Source organism: Callithrix jacchus, chromosome 5 (assembly GCF_049354715.1).
Source record: "Callithrix jacchus isolate 240 chromosome 5, calJac240_pri, whole genome shotgun sequence".
Lineage (NCBI taxonomy): Eukaryota > Metazoa > Chordata > Mammalia > Primates > Cebidae > Callithrix > Callithrix jacchus.
Window position 1 is genome coordinate 57,429,025 of NC_133506.1, and position 25,252 is coordinate 57,454,276.

Sequence of the window (25,252 nt, forward strand, 5' to 3'; positions counted from 1 at the left end):
AAACGTGTATAAATCTCACTGCGTGCCCAAAATAAAATGAAGCCTTTGCCTAACCTTTCCCCACTCCATGGAAACTCGAGTTTCACGTCCACCTGTGTCTTTCCATTTTCTCCCCAAGTTCGCAGTCTTACCTAGCTTACTCTGGACTTGGGACCCCGGTAACTGTCATTTAATGGTCTCTAAACAATTAGAAAGGCCAGGACACACATGCACTGGGCCCCAGGCTTTTCCCTCGAAACTGTGGAGGCCGCTCTGTTTTCTTGCCTTTGTTGTGACGCGGGTTTGACGTCGGAACAGGAGCCCACTTCAAACCGTCATTTCCATTGTCTTCACCTGTGCTGTGGATGTCCGCCAGGTATCCGAGTTCTCGGTGCAGACACCGAACTGAGTGTTACACGTGCCTCCCTATCACTGACGGACCCTGGACCTGCAGTTTGTGGCTCTCAGTAAACCCCTGACCACCGACGGTCCTTCCAGTTTCTAAAGTGGATGAACAATCAGCTGTGGTCCCCACTGTACCTCAGATTGGTCACGCTAGAGGAACTGGTGGGAGGGGATGTGCGCCAGACGCCCGGCCCCGGCCACCCTCTCCGCAGTCTGACCTCTTCTCGCTTCGCTCCTGCCTTTCAGATCCGGTCCGACAAAGATAACGACATCCCCATCCGGTACAGCATCACTGGCGTGGGCGCCGACCAGCCCCCCATGGAGGTCTTCAGCATCGACTCCATGTCGGGCCGGATGTACGTCACGCGGCCCATGGACCGGGAGGAGCACGCCTCTTACCATGTGAGTGTCCATGCCCGGGCGGGAACCGGGGCCCGGGGCGGCCATCCCAGCCCCACCAGGCCCCCAGCAGGGCCCATGCCTGCCCTAATCTACAAGCGGTGCTCCAACTCTGGCCTGGAGCAGAATCTCCTGGGAGGCTAGGGAAAGGGCCATCTCCATGTCGCTGGGCACTGCCCCCTGTCTCTAATTCTGCGGGGTGAGCCCAGGACGGGCCTGGGAAACACATTCCCCGGATGCCAGTCAGGCCAGTCCAGATCTCCATCCACATGGGCTTCTGGTTTGGACCGCTCGTGGGGCTGGGAGTTAGGGTCACCAGCCGCTCCACGCCCTTAGGGCCCTCATGCTGCCCTCGGCGCCAGCCCATGGTCCTTCCCACCCCCTCCAGTCTGGGACATGCGTCCTGCAGGCTTTTCACTTCCTCCACCGTCCCTGACAGCAGCAGAAAGAGCCTGTGAAAGGAGAGCTGCGCTGGTTCCCTGTCACCAGATGTGCAAAGAAAGACAAATGCCGGAGAGACATGGTGCTGCGGCCTCAGCTTCCGGGGGTGGGGGCAGGGGACAGACCTTCTCCCCCCGGGGCCACACTCACCCTGGCTGGGCGGAGGGGCCTGGACCGTGGTGAAAGCAGCAGGGGGTGCACGTCCCTCCACCTCAGGGTCTGGGGCTGCCCATCACGTGCTGGTGAAGGCCACACCAGCAGAGTTGCACAGGCTGGAGCCAGATCTTGAGGGTCAAGCCCAGACCTGCCCCTGGCCAGGTGTGTGCTGTCAGGCAAATAATGTGGCCTCTCCTGGCCTCCGTTCCGCTCCTCCTCCTCATGGGTTGTTCTGAGGACTTCAGGTTGCCCGAGTGAGGCTCTCCTCACAAGCCTGTGCTTCAGGGCGGGGTGCTCCCTCTGGGTAGCTCAGGAACAACCGTGGAGGACTCAGCCCTGCCTGACACTGATGTCTGTGTGGTCTCTACCTTCGCTTGGCTTCAGCCAGTGGCTGAACAGGACCCGACCCTGTAGCTTCTCTCGTCTACTGAGTACTGGGGGGTCCATTCTTTCCATCTCGCACTAGAAGGAGGCTGTTTAGGGGCAGGGAATCATCCAGCTTATCCACGCCAGATCTCAGGCCCAAGAATGGGGCTGGATGGACCCTGGAGAGCCCACCTGGGAGGTGACTGCCCTCACCCCGGTCTGCCCCGGGGCCTTATCAGCCCCTCACAGCTGCCTCCTGGGAAGGCTCCTGCCTTGGCTGGGTGTTGGGGAGACCTAATTGACAGTGCCTGGGCCTCATGTGCTGGGACCACAGGAGTGACCAGGGCAGATCCGCAGAACCAACCAGAGACTCCAGCTGATGCTCACCAGCCGTGCGGCAAGAGATAGGCCCTCGGTGTGGCTGCTGGCTCCCAAAAATGGGCTTTGGGCCGCCATCACCACACATCCCCAACAGGCCCAGGAATGGGGACTCAACAGCCCTTACTGCCAAGAAATAGCTACCGCCCAAAGACTTAGGGAGAGACACAGACACACAGAGATAGAGATACGGAGACAGAGAGGGAGACAGAGGTGCACTGTATGCCCGCATGTCCTTCTCTCCTGTCTCTAACTGGAGAACACTCAGCTTTTAAAGGCCCCTGTGGTTGGATGATGCCCAGCCAGCTCCGTCTTAAGGTCAAAAACGTAGCCCAGTGGGAAGGGAGCACATCTGTCTTCGCCTCTAGGGCCAGCACCTGACATCCTCAGGGCCACCTTGAGTTCCCACCTCCCCAGTGCCTTTGATCCTGTTCCATTTTCCACCCAGCTCTGTGGGCTAACGAGGGTGGCAAGGATGCACCCCCAGCCTGGGTGTCCTGACGACTGTGACACCTGTCACCCTAAAGCCAGCCGGTAAACACTCAAACGCATGACACACACAAGTGGTCACTGCTGGCTTTGCAGGGTGATGCTCCAGAATATTCCTTTAAGGATTCCATAAGTTAGACATACTAGCTCACCCAGCCACACACTGTCATCTTCTGAACGTTTTCTAACCTTGCTGAGCCTCAGTTTCCCCATCTGCAAAACAGGAACCAAGACAATGCCAATCTCACGGACGCTGATGGAAGCTGGCGTTCACATGTTTAGGTTCTTATGGCACTGCCTGGCCCCAGCGAACGCACCGTGCGTGTGGGTGCCAGTGTGACTGATGAAGCAAATCTCCAACACGTGCACCCCCCACCATTCCCAAGGCCCCCTGAACTGTTCCCAGCTCCACACTCCTTGAAGAGAACCCCCATCCACAATTAAGATAGGAAGAAAGAAGAGCAGCTGAGAGGCGGGAGAATTAGATCCCAGGCACACCTGGAGGGTCATCTGTCAACAGATACATTTCCCCCAGTGCATCCCACCCAATGCAAGCCACGCCCAGCACAACCCACCCAATGCAAGCCATGCCCAGTTTATCCCACCCAATACAAGCCACGCCCAGTACATCCCACCCAATGCAAGCCACGCCCAGCATATCCTACCCAATGCAAGCCACGCCCAGTGCATCCCACCCAATGCAAGCCATGCCCAGTTTATCCCACCCAATACAAGCCACACCCAGCACATTCCACCCAATACAAGCCACGCCCAGCACATCCCACCCAATGCAAGCCACACCCAGCGCATCCCACCCAATGCAAGCCACGCCCACATATTATATTTCCTAATCTTGTCAGAACAAGAATAGAAAAATGTCCTATTCAGGCCTGGCACAGTGGTTCACCTATAATCGCAGCACTTTGGGAGGCTCAGGCAGGTGGATCATGAGGTCAGGAGATGGAGACCATCCTGGCCAACATGGTGAAACCCTGTTTCTACTAAAATAAAAATTAAAAAAAAAATTAGCCAGGCATGGTGGCGCACGCCTGCGGTCCTGGCTACTAAGGAGGCTGAAGCAGGGGAATCACTTGAACCCGGGAGGCGGAGGTTATAGTGAGCCAATATCGCACTACTGCACTCCAGCCTGGTGACAGAGGGAGACTCTGTCTCAAAAAAACAAAATGTCCTATTTAAAGCGTTGTGGGAAATGTGCTCTGCGCCGGATGCTCAGATTTGCAGGTCGCAGAAAGCTCAGAGGACTCCTCCACCCACATTAGCTTGTTTCCTCCACCGCCACAGCGAGGTCACCTCTCTCGGGCCCACCCCAGGTGTGCCCAGCCCGAGAGATGGATGGGGGAGATTTCCAACAGGAGCTGTCAAATGTAATTAAAACTTTTGGGGAATCAGGCAGGGAGTGGGACAAGGAGTGCCGTGGGCAGAGGCAGAGGTAGCGTTTCCTCGTTATCTGCACTCTGCCTGCTCCTGCTGCTAAAGATAGCACCTGAAACAGCTTTCGATAGGAGATAATAACATTAATTGTAGCTCAGAATAACTTTTTTCCCAAGGACCCATGACCCCTGACTGGGCGTGTGATTTCGTGGCTGCATTTCACAACCGCCGCCCATGGAAGCAGCTCCACAGCAGGATGGAGCCGCAGATGGGTCAGGGATGGAGGAATCTGCAGCGACGGGGCAGGGGCGGCTGGTTATAGCCACCACATGGCGTTCCAGGCTGTTCACACGTGATATGTACAACTGACTTGGCGTGTGCAATCACGTGTTGGGCTGCAGTCTGCAGTTCCTCCAGGAGTCGGGCCTGGTTTGTCTCTTTACTACAGCACAGATTGCCTCCTGGGGGAAAGCCAGCCTCCAGATCTTCCTTAAACATGCAGTGTAGGGGGTAAAATTCCACTCTGGATTGTTGGAATGAAGCCAGAACACTGGTGTGGGCATGGACACAATTAGCTCCCAGGTTTCCCTGGGGCAGGTGTGGAATGCAGGGCCCTCCCAATCCCCAGAGGTCGGGGAAACGGGAGTGGCCATGTGAGGCTGGCCACCAAGGGGAGGACATGGAGACCCCTCCGGCGTGGGGCTCCTCTCCTGGCCACCCTGGGCTTGGTGATATTTTGCTGCAATACCTTGAGGTCTGTTGTGTCCAACTTTGAGGGTGATGTGGGGTTTTGGCAGAAAGATGTGAGCTGAGAACCCCTCTGGGTGACCATCCAGCTCTGAGTAGAGAGGCCTGGGACACACTTTCCACTCTCCAGCAGCCCCTCAGCAGCCCCCTTGCCTGCTGGCAGCGCCCAGCCTCTCCATGTCCTCTTCCTTGCCCGGTTCTCAAGGTCTCAGCTCAGGCAGCCCCTCCTCTGAGAGGCCTCCCTGGCAGCCACCACACCCACTAATGACTTCTTCTCTTCCTGGTGTCCATTGTCTCTGGGATGGACGCTCCAGGCAGCCACTCTGGTTGATTTCAGTGCACAGTAATCCAGGGTCCAGCCCCATGCCTGGCATTCCAGGCCCTTGATGGGCAGCTACGGAATGAATGAATGAATGAATGAATGAGTGAAAGAACAAATCCAGAACTGGAGGGGTAACTCTGAGAGCTGCCATGGAACCTTCCAGCCCAAGTCCAACTCTTCCCTATTCACCCTGAAGGCGGTTCCCTGTGATGTTCCCAGGAGCTCCTCACCGGCTTCCTGGCCTGGCCTCTCCATGGATGTCCCCAGCAGCACCCATTTTCCCCTGTTGTGCCAAGCACCATGAGCTGATGGGTCACGCAGACGCAGAGGAGCCCGGAGCTCGTCCAGGCCAGGCTCTCAGTGGGTACCCAACTGGACCCAATTCCCAGCCCCAGCTCTGGCCTCTCTGTATACCCTCATCTCCCCTGGGGACTAGCCCCCACCCAATTAGGCACAAATGCCTTTTCTGTTTCCACTGTGGGCAGACATGACCCCATCCGAGGGTCACCTGTCCTGCTCCAGACACCTGATCAGATCAGTCAGTGGCTCACAGAACAGTCAGGCAGGCATGGGAGGTCCTGGGTGGGCCTGGCCATGGGGCTTCGGGGCTTAGGCTGGCTTCCAGCTCTGTGTGTCACCCTCTCTGCAGAGGAGAGAGCTGAGGCTCGGAGAATTCCATGACGTGTCCAGCCCCTGGCCCCTAGCCAGCCTGCCTCTGCCATCAGCCTTACACCCCAATGCTGTGGGTCCTACAGGCCACTCTCAGCTGAGTGGGGGTGCCCACCCACCACTGGGCCCTGACGTGTCTCTGCTGCCTTCCAGCTCCGAGCCCACGCTGTGGACATGAACGGCAACAAGGTGGAGAACCCCATCGACCTGTATATCTATGTCATCGACATGAATGACAACCGTCCTGAGTTCATCAACCAGGTCTACAACGGCTCCGTGGACGAGGGCTCCAAGCCAGGTGAGGCCAAGGCCACGCTCGGGAACACCTTCGAGTTTGCTTGCTGGAGACCCACCGGGCTCTGCAGGCTGAGCACAGGCCCCGAGGGCTGGGGAGGGCTGGGGAGGGCTGCTCAGTCCCCACCACCAGGATGGTGCTGCAGGACTTGGGAGCAGACACACAGCACGAAGCAGGCGTCCACCAAAGTCCCTGCTGTCACAGGCCTTGGGGTCGAGGGGGATGAAGACCACAAGAGAAGCGATTGCAGCCATGGCAGGAGTGGCGGGCTTGGAAGGAAACCCGGGTACTGGAGTCCTGGCTCAGCCATGGGCCCAGGCAGGCCCCTCTGTGTGCTACACTTGGGCTGGGAACTGAAGCCTAAGGAGGCGCAGTACCCAGAGCGGGGCTGGGGTGGGATCCTGGCTGTCAGGGAGGCTGGGCAAGCAAGGTACACGTGCCAGGGCCCTGAGGGAGGCAGTGAGTTCAGAGAGCTGAGGCCACTGGAGTCCTCCCGGCTACATTTAAGATTTGATTCCAAGCTAAACGGGAAGAGAGAGAGGCCCAGATTCCCCTTGCAGAGGTGAGCCCCTGTGGCTAAGGCCATCTGCTGGCTCAGAGCTGACCCAAGAGCCTGCTCCTGAGACTTCACCTTGGCATAGGTGGTGGCACCCTCTTTATCACGTATGGGACCCTAGCTGAGCGTGTCATGTCTGGCATCTCTGACCCCTGTGACTGCCAAGAAGCAGGCATCCCCCCACCAGCAGTGAGGAGGCTCAGACCAGAGAGATGAAGCGGCTACCCAGACCCTCAGGGCACACATGGGTTGGAACCTGGGCATCCCTGCAGGATCCCCAGCCCCCGCCTGCTCATTCAGATGCGGTTGGTGGCTGCAGGTCTGCAGGTTAACAACCCCCAGCTGGCTTCCGTGTGGGGAGAGCAGCTTCCCAATGCGGCTGCATGGGGGACGGAGAAGGGTCCTCTTTGGGCCAAACCGTTGCCTGGCTTAGCTTGGGTGGGGGGAGATGAGGTCACTCTGCTGGGGCCGCCCCGAAGTACAAGACACTCAGGTAAAAGTGAAGTTCAGAGGGACAGAAAAACACCTCAAAGTATGGCCCAAGCACCATTTAGGACCAACTTACACTGATAGAGTCATCCTTCTGATCTGAGCTTCAAGTTTAATGGGGTGTCCTATATTTTCACCAGCAGCCGCACCCCTGGCCAGTGCCCAACGAGTGACGGCTTCCAGGCTCTACAGAAGCTGTCAGTGCTGGGCAAATGGAAGGCTATTTGTGCATTGAAATTTGGAGCACCCAGGGCCCAGAGCCATGGCCGGCTCCTGGAGCACCACATGCCCCTGCAGGGCCCCTGCAAAGAGGTTGGCAGCATCCTGGCTCTGGGACAGGAAGGAAAACCTTTGCCATGCCTATTCGCAGAGGCAGCTGCATGGTTGACCCCAGGCTGCTATGTGAACGGGGTGAATTACACCCTTGGTCAGCCCTGGGCTGCTGTGTGAATGGGGTAAATTACACCCTTGGTCAGCCCTGGGCTGCAGTGTGAACAAGGTGAATTACACCCTCGGTCGGCCCCGGGCTGCAGTGTGAACAGGGTGAATTACACCCTTGGTCAGCCCCAGGCTGCTGTGTGAACAGGGTGAATTGCACCCTTGGTCGGCTTCAGGCTGCAGTGTGAACAGGGTGAATTTAGACCTTTGGTCGGCCCCGGGCTACAGTGTGAAAGGGGTGAATTACACCCTTGGTCGGCCCTGGGCTGCTGTGTGAACAAGGTATATTACACCCTTGGTCGGCCTTGGGCTGCTGTGTGAATGGGGTGAATTGCACCCTTGGTCAGCCCCGGGCTGCAGTGTGAACAAGGTGATTACACCCTGGGTCAGCCCCAGGCTGCTGTGTGAACAGGGTGAATTGCACCCTTGGTCAGCCCCAGGCTGCAGTATGAACAGGGTGAATTTAGACCCTTGGTCGGCCCCGGGCTACAGTGTGAACAGGGTGAATTACACCCTCGGTCAGCCCCAGGCTGCAGTGTGAATGGGGTGAATTACACCCTTGGTCAGCCCTGGGCTGCTGTGTGAACAAGGTAAATTACACCCTTGGTTGGCCCCAGGCTGCAGTGTGAACCGGGTGAATTACACCCTCAGTCGGCCCCGGGCTGCAGTGCGAACGGGGTGAATTACACCCTCGGTCGGCCCCAGGCTGCAGTGTGAACGGGGTGAATTATACCTTTGGTCAGCCCCAGGCTGCTGTGTGAACAAGGTGAATTACACCCTTGGTCAACCCCGGGCTGCAGTGTGAACAGGGTAAATTGCACCCTCGGTCGGCCCCAGGCTGCAGTATGAACGGGGTGAATTACACCCTCGGTCAGCCCCAGGCTGCAGTGTGAATGAGGTGAATTACACCCTGACTATGTCTTTCAGGATTATGAGACATGGGTGCATCCAGTGTCACCAAAGGGAATAAATGTCACATTATTTCACTGGAAATAATGGTCCTCAGCAGTCCCTTGAGGGGCAGGCAATGGGTGGGCAGATTAACTCCCCACAGCTGAAACAAATGGATGAGGACCCTGGAGCCCCCAAGAGGGCACAGATGTGGAGTGGGCAGCGGGCAGCACGTAACCCTAATACAGATGCCACTGGCCTCTCCCCGAGACCCAGGATGCTATTTAAAGGTGCCTGGATTTTCCTGGCCTCTCTATCACAAATCAAACCTCCCATGTCTTACTTTTTAAAAAATCAATAGCAAAAGTCTTCCCAAAAGCGCGACTGGCTTTGCTTGTTAGGATAACAAAAGTGAATTGCAGAGCCATGGCCTCAGAGGTCCTCGTAAGCCAAGCCTGGAGAGCCCAGCTGCCAGCACATTCGCAGGGCTGGACACGGCTGGGCAGCAGGAGGACACATTGACACCAGGACCCCAGAGTCAAGCCTTCTTCCTGCTACTCCTGAGCTTTTCCAGGACTATGTTGAGTTAAATGTCCACGGCTTTCAGAGCCTCTGAAGAGTTGGGAGTCTGTCTCTGGTCCCAGAATGAGCTGTCTGTGCAAAGGCCAGGACAGAGCTGGAGGCGCCACTGTCAAGCCCACCTGGGGCACCCTTCGCACACCCGGGCCAGGTGGGGAGAGATGGTGTCCACGCAGCATGTGGCTTGCTGCTGTCGGTGGCGGCCTCCCCAAGACTTGGAAATCATCTCTACAATTGCATCTCTTCCATCAGTAAATTACAGTAATGGAAGGGTTCTACACAGTGCCTTTGTGGGATAAGGAAAGCTACCACCAGAAATTAGTCATTATTCTCTGGACGGACAGGCTAATGAAGGGTTTCGGATGCGCGTTCTAATGGAAAACAAATGGAAAGATGGGTTAAATATTGATTCAGCTCCAGAGGAACTTCAAAGGCTTGGGGAGTTCATCTGGGGACATGATCACGCCAATGTAGACCCAGGATTCATGAGGGTCCTGCATGCACTCCACACTCTCCCCTAGCCCCCTGGAATTCCTGAGGGTCCTGCATGCACCCCACAGTCTCTCCCAGCCCCCCAGGATCCATGAGGGTCCTGTGTGTACCCCATAGTCTTCCCAGCCCCCTAGGGTCCATGAGGGTCCTGCGTGCACCCCACACTCTCCCCCAGCCCCCCGGAATCCCTGAGGGTCCTGCATATACCCCAAACTCTTTCCCAGCCCCCCAGGATCCATGAGGGTCCTGTGTGTACACCACAGTCTTCCCCAGCCCCCTAGGATCCATGAGGGTCCTACATGCACCCCACACTCTCCCCCAGTCCCCCGGGATCCATGAGGGTCCTGCATGTAGCCCACAGTCTTCCCCAGCCCCCTGGGATCCATGAGGGTCCTGTGTGCACCTCACACTCTGCCCCAACCCCCCAGGATCCACAAGAGTCCTGCATGTACCCCACATTCTCCCCCAGCCCCCCAAGATCCACAAGAGTTCTGCATGTATTCCACATTCTCCCCCAGTGCCCCCCGGGATCCGTGAGGGTCCTGTGTGCACCTTGCAGTCTTCCCCAGCCCCCAGAATCTAAGAGGGTCCTGCACTCACCACACATTCTTCCCCAGCCCCCCAGGATTCACAAGGGTCCTACATGTACCCCATACTCTTCCCCAGCCCCCCAGGATCCACTAGGGTCCTGCATATACCCCACACTCTTTCCCAGCCCCCCGCAAGATCCATGAGGGTCCTGTGTGTACTCCACATTCTCCCCCAGCCCGCTGGGATCCATGAGGGTCCTCTGTGCACCCCACATTCCTCCCCAGTCTCCCGGGACCACGAGGATCCTGCAGGTGCCCCACACTCTTCCCCAGCCCCTGGGATCCATCAGGGTCCTGTATGCACCCCACATTCTTCCCCAGCCCCCCTGACTTCATGAAATCCCCTGGGACAATAATGACCTGCCCCACTGGGTGTGCTAGGTGCCATGTCCTGACCTTTTGTGGTTAGGGTACAGAATGAGACACCTTGTTAGTGAGCAGGATGCAGAGCCCGCCCCAGGGCTCCCTGAGCAAGGGAACCATGACTGGAAAGTGTAGGTGGGGCTGGCAGTGCCAGGGTGGCTGCACCCCAGGCTGAGATGTGTTTCCAGGGTCTCCCCACCTTCCTTCTTTCTTCTCCAGAGGTCCTCTCTGCAGCCACCATGGCCTTGGAGGCCGAGAGCTTGTTCCTAAGCAGCTGGACAGCCCTGGGGATGAGGGGAGCGCATCTTTCCCAAATCCACAAGAGTCCCACGGTGGGTTCTCACCGGTCTCACTGCCCTGCCCCACCCCTGCCCCTGCGCCTGCTCCCGCACCCCTCCCCAAGGCAGAAGGCTGGCAGCCTGTTGCACACAGCCAGGGGACATCCTCCATCTTCATGCATTCCGGACCATCTGCGATTGGACACTGCACATGTGTGTTCACCATCAAGTAAGCCAGGCCTCCAGGAAGCGGCATTTCCACCGAGGCCTTTGGCACGGGCTGCAGAGGGGACCCTAAGCCTCCTGAACTCGATGGCGGGCAAGGGCGCTGCCGAATGACTCACACACATTTTCCACAAAGAAATCAAGGTTTGTTTATTTCAAGTTCCCCAGAAAGTGGAACCAACCAAAAAAAACACAAAAGATCCTCCTGAAATGACGGGAGACCCGAGAACTTTGCTCGATGCCCAGAGGGGCCTGAAGCCCACAGAGGTGACTGGGGACCCAGGTGGGCAGGAGCTGAGGCCTGGCTTCACAGCCCTCACCTCTCTCCGTCCGCCCAAGCTTTGCCACTTCTGTCTGCTGTGCGTGTTGGACTTCCTGATGGGATTTCACTGGAAGAAATGTCTTCTAAGAAAATCTTTTTGAGACAATTATAGAGTCTCATGCAGTTGTAGGAAATAAGACAGACAGATCCTGTGAGCTCTTCAGCCAGCCTCGCCCAAGGGTGACATCCTGCAGAACCACAGTGCAAGACCACTGCCCCTACTCAGATCCCACCAGTTTTACCTGATTCACTGGTGGGTCTGTCTGTGTGTCTGTGTCTGTGTCTGTGTGTCCCTGTGTGTGTCTCTGTGTCTGTTTATCTGTGTCTGTGTATGTGTGTCTGTCTGTGTGTCTGTATCTGTGTGTCTCTGTGTGTGTGTGTCTGTATCTCTGTGTGTCTGTGTGTGTGTGTGTGTCTGTGTGTCTATATCTGTGTCTGTATCTGTGTGTTTCTGTGTCTGTGTATGTCTGTCTGTGTCTGTGTGTGTCTGCATCTGTGTGTCTGTGTCTGTATGTGTGTGTGTGTGTCTGTGTCTGTGTGTGTGTCTCTGTGTCTGTGTGTGTGTCTATCTGTGTGTGTGTCTCTGTGTGTGTCTCTGTGTCTGTGTGTCTCTGTATGTGTCTGTGTGTCTGTATCTGTGTGTCTCTGTGTGTGTGTGTGTCTGTATCTCTGTATGTCTGTGTATGTGTGTGTATCTGTGTGTCTATATCTGTGTCTGTATCTGTGTGTGTCTCTGTGTCTGTGTGTGTCTGTCTGTGTCTGTGTGTGTCTGCATCTATGTGTCTGTGTCTGTATGTGTGTGTGTGTCTGTGTCTGTGTGTGTGTCTCTGTGTCTGTGTGTGTCTGTTTCTGTGTGTGTGTCTCTGTGTCTGTGTGTGTCTCTGTGTCTGTGTGTCTCTGTATGTGTCTGTGTGTCTGTATCTGTGTGTGTGTGTCTCTATGTCAGTGTGCGTGTGTCTGTCTGTGTGCCTCCCATCAATGCTAACCTGTGGCAACCACTAGTCTATTTTCATCTCTGTAGTTTTGTCATTCTGAGAATACTGTAGAAATGGAATCACAGCCAGGAGTTCCTTTTTGGGATTGGCTGTTTTCCTGCAGCATAATTCTCGGGATACACAGCCAGGTCCTTTGTGGCCTAGAATTCCGTGGTCTGGGTGTACCGTGGTTTGTGAGCCATCCCGATTGATGGTTGCTGGGTGGTTTCCACTCTGGGCCTTCGTGAACTAAGCTGCTGTGAGCGCCCATTCACGCGCAGGTCTTGTGTGAACGTAAGTTTCTGTTTCTCTAGAATGAATGCCCAGGAATGCAGTTGTGGGTCATGTGGGAGCAGGCATTTGTTTTGGAAGGAACTTCCATGTTCTCTGCTAGAGGGGCTGCACCGTCTAACACGAACCCCACCCTTCCGAGAGACCTGGTTTCTCTGCATCCTCTCCAGCATGTGTTGTTGTCATTGCTTTCAATGTTAGCCGTTCCAGAGGTGCATGCTGGCCCCGCATCGTGGTTTTGACATGTTTTTCCTACTGGTGAACGATGTTGAGTGTCTCTTCCTGTATTTATTTGCCATCAGCATATCCTCTTCGTGCATTTTGTCCATTTCTAACTAAATTATTCTTTTACTGTTCAGTATTCAGAATTCTTTACGCATTCTAGATACAAGTCTTTTGTTGGATATGCGGTTTACAATATTTCTCCCACTCAGTAACTTGTCTTCCATCCTCCTCCCAGGGTCTTTGAAAGCGAAAGTGTTTAATTTGGATGAAATCCAGTTTGTCCACGCTTCCTCTTAGGGAGCAGGCCTTAGTCTCCAGTCTCAGAATGCTTCCTCCAGCCCTAGGGTCTGAAAATGCTCTTCTCCGGGTTTTCTAAAAGGTTTCTAGGTTTTTATTTTACACTAGGTCCATGATTCATGCTGAGTTAATTTTTATATAACATGTGAGATGTAGATCAGGTGTCTTTTTGGCTCATTTCCATCTTTTCCGTGACTGCGCCAGCGCCAGGCACTGCAAGACTGTCCTCCCTCCAGTGAACTGCCCTGACATCTTTGTTGGGCGTGTTTGTGTGGGTCTGTTCCTAGGTCTGTTGGTCTGTGTGTCTCTTGCCAGCACCGCAGGATTCCCGTAGCTTCACTGCCAGCCTCACGGTCAGGTGGAGGGTGGCTTCGTGGACGGCGTGAGGTGGTCACACCCTGACCTTCACCCACCTCTCTCTGCCAGGGTGAGAACGTGCACACAGCACTGCCCATGCTCAGCCCCCTCCTCAGGAGGCAAGGGTTCTGCCATGCTGTCCACAACAATGCCATGTGGCCACAGCCCTGGGCATGGCCCTGGTGTGGCCCCGGTCAAGCCCCTTCCTGCTGCCTCACACATCATCAGTGAAAGGAAAACAAGGATGGCCCTGCCTCGTGGATGGGAAAGGTTAGGGACAGGCATCCATGTGGCTCCCCACGATGAAGCTGTCACCGACAGTGTCCTTATTATCTACAGCTGTTAACACCTTAATACGTCATAATGTCATCATAGATTCTGGCTCAAAATATCAGTTCATTTTCCTGACTCTACCAAAGTAATTTTGTCACCTCAAACCTCTTAATAAATACAAGATAGGCCAGGTGCAGTGGCTCATGCTTGTAATCCCAGCACTTTGGGAGGTTGAGGCAGCTGGATCACCTGAGTTTGGGAATTCAAGACCAGCCTGACCAACATGGAGAAACTCCGTCTCTACTAAAAATACAAAATTAGCCAGGCATGGTGGCTAATGCCTGTAATCACGGCTACTTGGGAGGCTGAAGCAGGAGAATCACTTGAACCCAGGAAGCAGAGGTTGCGGGGAGCCGATATCGCGCAATTGCACTCTAGCCTGGGCAACAAAAGTGAAACTCTGCCTCAATCAATCAATCAATCACTAAAAATAAATACAAGACAACTTTGAGAACCACCTGTGTTCCAGATTCCTCAGAGCAACAAGGTCCACAGGGTCTGTGCCCGGTCCCCCTGCTGGGCTGCCTGGTGGGCCCGCTTTTCCCTGAAGGCTGAGCTACACCTCGGATATGCCTATTTCTGAATTATCACAAATTCCAAATCAGCCATGTCCAAGCGACAGAGTTTTCTAGCTGGGACAGGCCAGCCACAGCTGTGCCTGAGGTCTGGTTCCCGGGCGCTGGCCTGCGGGAAGGATTTGGGTGCAGGTGATTTATTAAGGACCTGCCTGCTCCCAGGAGATGTCTGGTAGGGAGGAGGAGGTGCAGGATGCCCTGACCAGCAGAACCACACCTCAGAAAGGCCCCAACCCAAGGCAAGTCTCCTGGGCTCTGTACTGCCCCAGCAGGTCCTCGGGAGGGGAAGAGGCAGTCACTGAAAATGACAGCGACCACAATGGGGTCTGTCCAGGCGGCATCCAGGCCCCTGCAGGGTCAGCTACAAGGCAAAGCTGGTTTCCCCTCCCCTCTGGAGTAATGGCCCCAGGCTGCCTTTCCCAAGGGCTGCTCCTGTGGGATCCTGGCATTTATATCCACAGAAAGACTCCATGAGACCCCCAAAGACCTGCGCTGAGAAACAGCTATGCCCTCCCCAGGGCAGAGAAGTGCCTGGGGGACCCTCTGGGCTGTCTGTCTGCAGATCAGCCTGCAGCCCCCCCACCCCCAGGGTGCCTTTTGGTCTAAAATGCCATGTTCTGTTCCTTTGAACTGGACCTTTTGAAAAGAGCAAGCAACAGATGAAAACTAGCTGCTGCCACCCTGACCTGCAGCTCACGTGCCCACCCAGCCTCGGCTGTCCACTCTGCCTGGGCCCAATAACCGTGCTGGATGTGGGCTCCGTTGGCCTCTACCAGCGATCCCTGCTTCTCTGCACCAAGGGGCAGGGCCAGCAAGGAGTCTAGTGAAGTTCATCATGGGAAGGATACGCCTTCCGCTGAAGATGCAGCCGTGCAGTCATCACAGACACACCATCCCCTGAAGATGCAGCCGTGCAGTCATCACAGACACACCGTCCCCTGAAGATGCGGCCGTGCAGTCATCACAGACACACCGTCCCCTGAAGATGCGGCCGTGCAGTCATCACAGACACACCATCCCCTGAAGATGCGACTGTGCAGTCATCACAGACACACCGTCCCCTGAAGATGCGGCCGTGCAGTCATCACAGACACACCGTCCCCTGAAGATGCGGCCATGCAGTCATCACAGACACACCGTCCCCTGAAGATGCGGCCGTGCAGTCATCACAGACACACCGTCCCCTGAAGATGTGGCCATGCAGTCATCACAGACACGCCGTCCCCTGAAGATGCGGCCGTGCAGTCATAACAGATACACCGTCCGTAGCACTCATCCACTCTGCCAGGCACTATCATCTTAAGTTCATCGCAGGAATCAGCTCACTAAACACCACCACAGCCGAGGAAATGCTACCTTTATGTCCCCCACATCCAACTGAGGAAGTGAAGGCAGAGAACAGCAAAGACCCACCTGCAGGCTGGCCTCTGAACACCCCCACCAGCCACTGCAGACTGCCTCCCCTTCCCAGCCTGTGTGTCAGGAGCACCTTTGGCTGAAAGTCACAGAAAACTCAGCCACAGCAGCTGGAGCCAGTGGAGGCTTGGGTGAGAGCTCAAGGCATCCGGCTGAGGTCTGTGTGTCAGCCACTCCCTTCTCAGTTCTTACCACATGGTCATGAGGTGTCTGCGGGGGCCCCCAAGCATCACACACACCATCACACAGGAGGGAGGAGGGAGGGGCGGTGTGTAGCCTAGGCACTTTCCTGCAGGAAGAAGTCCCAGGTGGGTGTGTTGTTCCGTGGATAAGGTGGACATCAGAGCTGGATGCTGCAGAGGGCTCCGGTGGGAACGAGTGAACCCCACCCTCCAGAAGACTCTTGTCCAGTTGAGGAATCCAGAGATAAAACTGCTCCTTAGGGCACAGGCCTCGCACCTGGGGAAAGGCATGGAAGCAAATATCCAGGGCACTGTCAATGAGAAGAGCCTTTCCCTACTCCCAGGCCCTGGTCCTCAGCACTGGGCGCCGTCCCTCACCCTCTGCACCAGCTCTTTCCGCCCACAGCTCACACCCACTTCTGCACAGACGTCTGTCCCAGCCTCTCCCCCAGGGGCCCCTCTACACCCTGGACAACCTCCCTTGACACCCAGCAAGTCACTGTGGTGGCTGTTGGTCTCCACCGCCAGGTTCAGTTCTGCAGCACAGAGACCCCATCTGCTTCCTCACCCCTGCAGTGGGAGCTGTAGGGAGGGCCCAGCCTCAGCCTGACGCCGAGGCCAGCTCGCAAGCGTTGATGACACCTCAGATGTGTCCCAGCGCTAGTTCCTGGTGCTCCCAAGGTGTTCGGGGATTCATTCTGTGAGATGGGCAGGAGTGCATGGGACCTCCAGGGGGGTCCTTGACAGACGGGTGGGGTCCACACAGGTGCAGAGGGAGGCAGATATCAGCCAGGCCTGCAGTGAAGCCAGGCATCTTGCCCGGGGAAGGAGGGCAGTGGACAGCCAGCCTGGCACCCATCCTGCAGGGTCCCCTAGACCCGTCACTTCCCGGTGACTATTTTCTGCTGCTGTCCCTCACAGCCCCAGAGGATGAGCACTCAGGGCCCAGGAACTCACCAGGCTCTCGGCATTTCTCAAGCTGCCCGGGGAAAGAGACACCTCCATATTGATGATTTTTTTAACTATAAAGGGCTCTAATCAGAGGGCACTACTCCCTCTAACTCCTTGTAACTGTGTGGGGGCCTATATCATAAGTTTTGAAACTAATGTCATTTTAAAATATTAAAAAGCGGGGAAATCTACATGCTGCAAATGAAGTCAGAGAAACCTTCATCTATACAGCACCGAGCTCTTGTTTAAATAGATTATTCTATTAGTGGGCCCCATTTATTTATTTATTTTATTTCTGTGCTGGTGGAAGTCCCCCTGAGGTTAATGCACAGATGGCACTAGATACTTGAAAGTCGTCTGAATATTAAGAATTTAAATCTCTAGCCTCAGTGATTTAAGCAGAAAGCCAGTTATGGGGCTGAATTAGTTTTCAAATTAAACTGCAGTTGAAGGCTTGTGAAATTAATCCTCTAAGGCACATGGCAGCATTGGTACATGAATTCCGAGAAAGAGCAGTCTCCGACGTCTCCCCCTTTACCTGTTAGTGTGATTCATAAGGAGGTGGCCGGCCTCTCCTGCGTGAAAGACAAGGCTGCCCTTAGCTGCAGCCAGGGAGGGGAAGCTGTCCCAGCTCGCTGCTTTGCTGACGGGGAAATATTCAGGTCTCTCTACTGGGGGAGGAAGAGGAGAAAGGGGCCTCCAGCGAGAGCCTTTGAAAGACAGCTTTTCTCTTGTTCTCAAAGTCCACGGGTCAGAAGAGCTCACCAGGGCACCCCAGGTTAGCACAGATGCCACTGGGTGACCATTCCCCGACAGAGGGCACAGATGAGGGACCACTGGCCACATCTTTCCTTTGGGGAGCCCAGTTTCTGCAGATTTACAGCCTCCGTGAAATGGGGCCCCACAGGGCTCGCACTTGAGAATGGCCCAGATCCCACATCACTGGAGAAGCTCAAGGGTCAGTGGGGACACAGGAGTCCAGGTTCCCACCTTCCCAGATGCCAGAACCAGCCCTGCTCACAACACAGGAAGGAGGCCAGATGGATAGGGCCATTCCAGGTGCAGAGGAGGAGCCGAGGCTCCCAGAGGTGAATCGGGGGTGCAGAGTCACGAGGCTGGAAGGGCCTGCCCTCGTGCTGAGCCCCACCTGGCCCCTGGAGTCACCCAGGGCACGGAAACTCCTGTGGACGGAAAGAGGCCCTGTCTCCTCCCGGCCTTGCCAGAGGTGCTTTCCGGGCACTGCCTACCTCGGCTTCAGCTTAGCCCCTGGGTGGGTGGACTGCAGCCCCCTCAAATCATGTCCATCCAGAACTTCAGAATATGACCTGATTTAAGAATAGTTCTCTGCAGACATTTTGTCAAGATGGGGCCAGTAGGGTGGGCCCTGAATCCAATGACTGTTTTCCTTCTAACAAAAGGACAAGACACAGGGCTGGGCCCAGGATGGTGGAGGCAAAGGCTGGAGTGACACGGCCACAAGCCCAGGGACACCCAAGATGGATGGCACCCCTACCCCAGGAGCTGGAAGGGCCGGGCACGGCTGCTGGCGCTGAGCCCTGTGTGCTGGCGCACCTCCCAGCCTCTGGAGCTGATGGGGCTGGTTTTGTTGCTTCACACCACCCATCTGCAGTGCTTTGGCACAGCAGCCCTGGAAACCAATGCAGTCCCCTTTGGGGAAAAGCCTGAGGGCCCCCCTGGGTGTCGCCCACTTCCCTCCCCGTGCAGCCAGAAACCCCACCCATCAAATATCCCTGCCACTTGGAGCCTGTAGGGAACACAGCGCATGCCCCCAGAAACTCAAGAAAATGCATTGCTGGTGAGGGCCATGTGACCCAGAACACAGGCCACGTCTGCTGATCCCAGGACCCTGGAGCCGCCACTGTGGCTCAGGGACTGTAGACACGAGGGCCCCATGGATGCATTGAGATCAGGGGGACAGCGGCTCCTTCTCCAGGACACACTCACTCACTCCCAGAGCCAAGCCCTCCCAGCGCAGATGGCGCCCATGAGAGGACGGAGGGGAGGCGGCCCCAGCCTGCTGGGCAGTCTGTCATGAGGCAAACCCGATTGTCTCCATCCACATTCCCTCCTGAACCCACTGACAAAGAGCCCTGGCGAGTTCCCTGGGGCCTCCCAGGGTAAGGCCAAGCACACCAGTTGTCCTGTTGCCTTGACCCCTGGCCGGGGTCCTCTCTGGGGCTGCACAGTGGTGCTCTCCTGCTCCATCACCCACCCAGGCCCTGGCTTTCTGTCCGGTCCTCTGTGCAGCAGAGCTCCAGGGTTCCATGCGACCCCTGGAGGATGTTCTGCCTACATCCACCCCGAGTGGCTTCAAGGCAGCCTCATCACTTTCAATCTGTGTATGCCCAGACCTCATGCCCTGACACCTACCTGGCCTCTCCCTGTGCTCCCACCCCTGCCCCTGGCCCCCAGCAGCTCTGCCAGCCACCCCCCCAGCTGTCCTGAATCCCACACTGCACCCAGCAGAAGGTAGTGAGCTAACTTCCTGGACTGGTTAGTGTAGCTGATGGACTAACTTCCCAAGATGGTTAGTGTAGGTGATGGACTGACTTCCCAGGATGGGTAGTGTAGCTGATGGACTGACTTCCCAGGATGGGTAGTATAGCTGATGGACTGACTTCCTGGAATGGTTAATGTAGGTGATGGACGGACTTTCCAGGATGGGTAGTGTAGCTGATGGACTGACTTCCTGGGATGGTTAATGTAGGTGATGGACTGACTTTCCAGGATGGTTTGTGTAAGTGACTGACTGGCTTCCTGGGCTGGTTAGTGTAGATAATGGCTTATTTCTTGGGATGGTTAATGGTTGTGATGGACTGACTTCCTGGAATGGTTACTGTAGATAATGGCTGACTTCCTGGGATGGTTAGTGTAGGTGATGGACTGACTTCCTGGGATGGTTAGTGAGGTGATGGACTGACTTCCTGGGATGGTTACTGTAGATAATGGCTGACTTCCTGGGATGGTTAGTGTAGGTGATGGACTGACTTCCTGGGATGGTTAGTGTAAGTGATGGACTGATTTCCTAGGCTGGTTACTGTAAATAATGGCTGACTCCCTGGGATACTTAGTGTAGATAATGGCTGCCTTCCTGAATGGTTAGTGTAGATAATGGCTGACTTCCCTGACTGATTAGTGTATATGACAGCTGGCTTCCAGTCTGGTTAATGTAGATGATACCTGGCTTCCTGGCTGGTTTGTGTATGTAATGGGTTAATTTCTTGGCCTGCTTAGTGTAGATAATACCTGTCTTCCTTGCTGGCTAGAGTGGACAATGGGCTGGCTTCCTGCCTTGTTAGTGTAGATGATAGCTCGCTTCCTAGCTGGTTAGTGTAGGTGACAGCTCGCTTCCTGGCTGGTTAGTGTAGGTGACAGCTCGCTTCCTGGCTGGTTAGTGTAGGTGACAGCTCGCTTCCTGGCTGGTTAGTGTAGGTGACAGCTCGCTTCCTGGCTGGTTAGTGTAGGTGACAGCTCGCTTCCTGGCTGGTTAGTGTAGGTGACAGCTCGCTTCCTGGCTGGTTAGTGTAGGTGACAGCTCGCTTCCTGGCTGGTTAGTGTAGGTGACAGCTCGCTTCCTGGCTGGTTAGTGTAGGTGACAGCTCGCTTCCTGGCTGGTTAGTGTAGGTGACAGCTCGCTTCCTGGCTGGTTAGTGTAGGACAGCTCGCTTCCTGGCTGGTTAGTGTAGGTGACAGCTCGCTTCCTGGCTGGTTAGTGTAGGTGACAGCTCGCTTCCTGGCTGGTTAGTGTAGGTGACAGCTCGCTTCCTGGCTGGTTAGTGTAGGTGATAGCTCGCTTCCTGGCTGGTTAGTGTAGGTGATAGCTCGCTTCCTGGCTGGTTAGTGTAGGTGATAGCTCGCTTCCTGGCTGGTTAGTGTAGGTGACAGCTCGCTTCCTGGCTGGTTAGTGTAGGTGACAGCTCGCTTCCTGGCTGGTTAGTGTAGGTGACAGCTCGCTTCCTGGCTGGTTAGTGTAGGTGACAGCTCGCTTCCTGGCTGGTTAGTGTAGGTGACAGCTCGCTTCCTGGCTGGTTAGTGTAGGTGATAGCTCGCTTCCTGGCTGGTTAGTGTAGGTCACAGCTCGCTTCCTAGCTGGTTAGTGTAGGTGACAGCTCGCTTCCTGGCTGGTTAGTGTAGGTGACAGCTCGCTTCCTGGCTGGTTAGTGTAGGTGATAGCTCGCTTCCTGGCTGGTTAGTGTAGGTGATAGCTCACTTCCTGGCTGGTTAGTGTGATGATCGCTGGCTTCCTGGCTGGTTAGTGTATGTAATGGATTAGTTTCCTAGGCTGCTTACTGCAGGTGTGGTCAGAATCCTATTTTTATGTTCGGTCATTTCTCATGTTTATATTGAACATCTTAGTAACATCTGGGATCACACAGTACACTGTCACCACCAGGATCCTGGCACTGAGGTCACCAAGGGACAGAAGTTTCCTACCCAGAGGACCCTTGGTTGCCACATAGTGGCCACACCACCCCCTGGCATGGGGGATTTTGTTTATGAGCTTCAGCCACTGGGGTATACACAACATCGGTCTCAATGCTTGGCACAGAGTGGATGTTCAGTGAGTATTTGTTCCAGGCTCCACTCTGCTCTCAGAAACAATGTCAGCTTAGACAGCCAGGGTTTTCCACACCTACGATTTTCTCCTTAGGATAAACTCCTAGCAGTGGATTTGCTGAGCGGGCACATTTTGAAGGGTTTTGTGTATGCACAGCCAAACCGCCTCTGAGAAGCTGAGGCCGCCCCCTCCCCCCGAAAGCCGTGGAGGGTGCCAGCTGCCCTCTGCATCGTTGCTATTAGGTGCCATCATTATTCCAAAGTAGCTTTTGCACACTTGGCGTGTGGAAAACGTCTTGCTTTCATTTCTTTGATCAATAATAAAGTTGGCTTTAAAAAGAAGGAGAAGCAGCTGAAAGCCCATCTATGTTAAAGATGTAGGACCCTGCCCCTCTGGCAAGAGGGCTGCACCCGGCATTCCAGCAGGTGCGTTGGGTGTGGCACTGTTAGTGCCGCCTGCATTGCGCCTTTGGATGTTTCCCAGTGAGCATGTGCTAGTTGCCATGAGTGTGTTTTATTTCTGCATCCAGAAAAGAATTCTCAAAAGTGTGTGATTTGGCTTTATAAAGCAGATTCCTGAGTGTGACAAAAAGAAAAAAAGGTAGACGCTTACGTGTAGCATGTTTTTGTAGTTAGCTGGAAAGCAAGGAGCAGTTCTTGGTGCCAGAGAGTGAGATCCTGAACTGCCTCCCAAGGAGGGGTCCTGCCATCCGCCCTTTCCCGGGAAGGGGACGATGCAGATGGCTGAGATGGGTTCTTGAGAGCAGTGTCCATCCTCAGGGGGCATCCAGTGAGGAGCCAGGAGAGAGAGGGATGGAGGCTGCCTTCCAGGTGCACATGCACACACACCTGTTTCCAGAACACTAGCTCTGGGCGCATGCACATTTGACTCTGAACGTGGGATTTTGATGCCCTGCTCACCCTTCCTGAAGCACTAACACCCTGGCTTTCCAGTCCAGGTGCTGTGTCAGAAGCAGGGGACCTCCCTTCAAAGAGCTTATGATATGCCAGGTACAGTGGCTCACGCCTGTAATCCCAACACTTTGGGAGTCTGAGGTGGGCAGATCATTTGAGCTCAGAAGTTCAAGACCAGACTGACCAACATGGAGAAACCCCATCTCTACTAAAAATACAAAAATTTGTCAGGTGTAGTGGTGCACACCTGTGATCTCAGCTACTTGAAAGGCTGAGGCAGAAGAATTGCTTGAACCTGGGAGGTGAAGGCTGCAGTGAACCAAGATCATGCCACTGCACTCCAGCCTGGGTGACAGAGCAAAACTCTGTCAAAAAAAGAGAGAGAGCTTATGATAAAATTGAGCCCAAGTAAAGTGGGGGATTCCTGGGTGCTCATCATGTTTCCTCCTCCCCACAGGTCCTTCCTCCTGTGCCCTGGAGCTGGCCAACAGCTCTAAGTGCAGGATTTGTATCTTGAGGCAGGAGGTAGGCAGAGGAGGGCACCGTGGCACTAGTTTAAAGCCACTTCTGTCTTGAGTTAATGAAGAGCTAGTGTGATAAGAGCCACTACAAGCCTCTAATGAGCAGTCCTTACCATGGGGGAGGGGTGTTAAACTAAGGCGACTCAAGGAACGATGCACCTGCCCCGGTGAGCTGAGTTCCAATGACTCGGGCCGTCTCAGAATGTCCAGGCTCTTCTCTGTGAGGAAGACATTCTATTTTTGCAAAAACTCCACCAAATGGAAATGGGGATATTTTTGCCTGCATCAAATGTGAAGGGTACAATTATTTTTAACCAAAAAGCAGGCAGAGACTTGGACGCCTGATCAATACTCCGATTAGTGCTTGTTGTTTTCAGTCAGGTTTTGTCTCCTTGTGTGCCTAGTTAATCCAATGCAGTCCATGGTGGGTGAAGAATTGTAGACATCATTGGAGGCTATGTGGGATGTCATCTCTCTCCATGAACGATTTCTTTTTGCTGCTGGTAGGAGACACTAACAATCACAGACAACCCTAACCTAAGTCACTGTGATTAGCTCTGTGCTTCTGTTAGGACTCTTTCTTCCCAGCTCTCCCTCATTCCCAGGGTGCTGCACTTCAAGGTTTGCCTCTTAGGAAAATACAGAGGAAAGCCAGCACAGAGGCAGGGGGACGTCTCTTTAGAGGGTGCAGGCTCCATCTCCTCATCTGCAGAAGGAAGTATGGTTGGGAGCAGGCTTGTTGAGCTCTAATGCAGTGGAGACACCACGAGGCAGGGAAGGATCATCGGGATGGGGTCCCTAGTTCCAGAGGCTGATGGGCACCAGGTTGCAGCCCCTCCCACCCATTTGCTTACTGCATAAATACATGTATTTTGTTGAACTATAGTTCACATGCCATACAGATTGCTCTTTAAAGTGCTCAATTTTGTGGGTTTTTTAGTATATTCACAAAGTTGTGCAACTACCACCAGAATCTAATTCTGCTGGGCTAGAGGGTAGACCAGGATGTTTCCTCTTTGACAAGCCCTCAGCCCAGTGTTTGATTCCCGTGCCTATAAATCTGTTGAAAGCCCTTCAGCACAGCCATAGCCAGTTTTAGAAGCCACAAATGCCCTAAGACAAAAGATGGCCCAGGTGTCGGGCTCTCCTTTCATCAGTCCCACACATCCTGGCATGTGGTAGCTCGCTGGTGCTTTTACACCAATGTTTTAGGTCTCTGTTTTGTCCAGCTTTTCTAGTTTTCCTTGGGAGGAATATTAGTTTAAAACGACATTGTCCACCATTTTCTAAAAACAGGATCTCCTGGGTTTCTTTTAAATAACTAGTGACTCTGGGGAAATTCTGTTGATAATTATATTCATTAAAGTTGGGTTTATACACAGTTCTTTGGAAATGTATCCATCTCATGAAGTAAAGCAGGTCTATTTGGAGATGCTTTTTCTTATGGCTTTTAAAAAAACACAAGCTCTCAATGTTTTCCCTGGAAGACACTTAACGAAGATGTTTTGAGTGAAGGAGCCAGTATCTTAGTGGATGGACCCTGCTTGCAACATCTTCATGGTCTGATCACAACCAAATTGTCTATAAAATCCAGTGAATGAATGTGCCGCCGCCTCCTCCACCCCCGCCTCCCAGGACTCCTGACTACCCACAGTCTATTTTCTATGCAGGTCTTAACAGTGATAACTGCATACCTCACTCCCCTGATGAAAACACAGAACTGGCTTCCCTGTGATCTTAGAAGGAAGTCCACAGTCCTCACCATGGGCCCAGCCCACCCCTCAACCCGTCACACGCTCCTTCCCCTCTTTGTTCCTCAAACCCGCAGAGTTCTTCCCTGCCCCAGGCCTCAGCCCCTCTGCCCAGAATCCTCCTCCTTTGCCTCACTCTCACTCCCTCCTCCTCTGAGAGGCCTTTCTGCTTCCTCTGCCTTTGCCTTCTCAGCAGCTCCGCTCCACAGTGGGCCGTGCCTGCATGTCATATTCCCGCAAAGCATTTATCATCACCGACAGTTTTACCTTATTTACCGGTTTGTCTTGTCTCCCTCACCAATGCATAAGGATTAGGCACTGTGTGTGTCTGATTGCTCTCATTGCTGTACATATGCACAGCACATGATGTCTGGCACGTGGCAACTGCTTAGTCGCTAATCGTAGAGTGACTATAAAACAATGAAATATTATTCAGCCATGAAAAGGAACGAACCATGAAAACATTAGGTTAACTCTAAAAAGCCAGACACAAAAGGCCACATATTGTATGATTCCATTTATATGAAGTGTTCAGAAGAGGCGAATCCACGGAGACAGGACGTGGATGAGTGGTTGCCAGTGTCTGGAGAAGCGGAAGGAGTGACTGCTGACGGGCGGGGATAGA

The 25,252-nt window shown here is 54.4% G+C and overlaps 1 protein-coding gene across 2 annotated transcripts in view; it reads left to right on the forward strand.

Moving 5' to 3' along the window:
- CDH4 (cadherin 4) overlaps positions 1-25,252 on the forward strand; it is a 667,678-nt gene that overhangs the window by 567,279 nt on the left and 75,147 nt on the right. For both annotated transcript variants that reach the window (XM_035299088.3, XM_035299089.3), the window contains 2 exons: positions 631-786; positions 5,897-6,041. In XM_035299088.3, the coding sequence (XP_035154979.1) occupies positions 631-786; positions 5,897-6,041 (301 nt within the window). The remainder of the gene's footprint in view (positions 1-630; positions 787-5,896; positions 6,042-25,252) is intronic.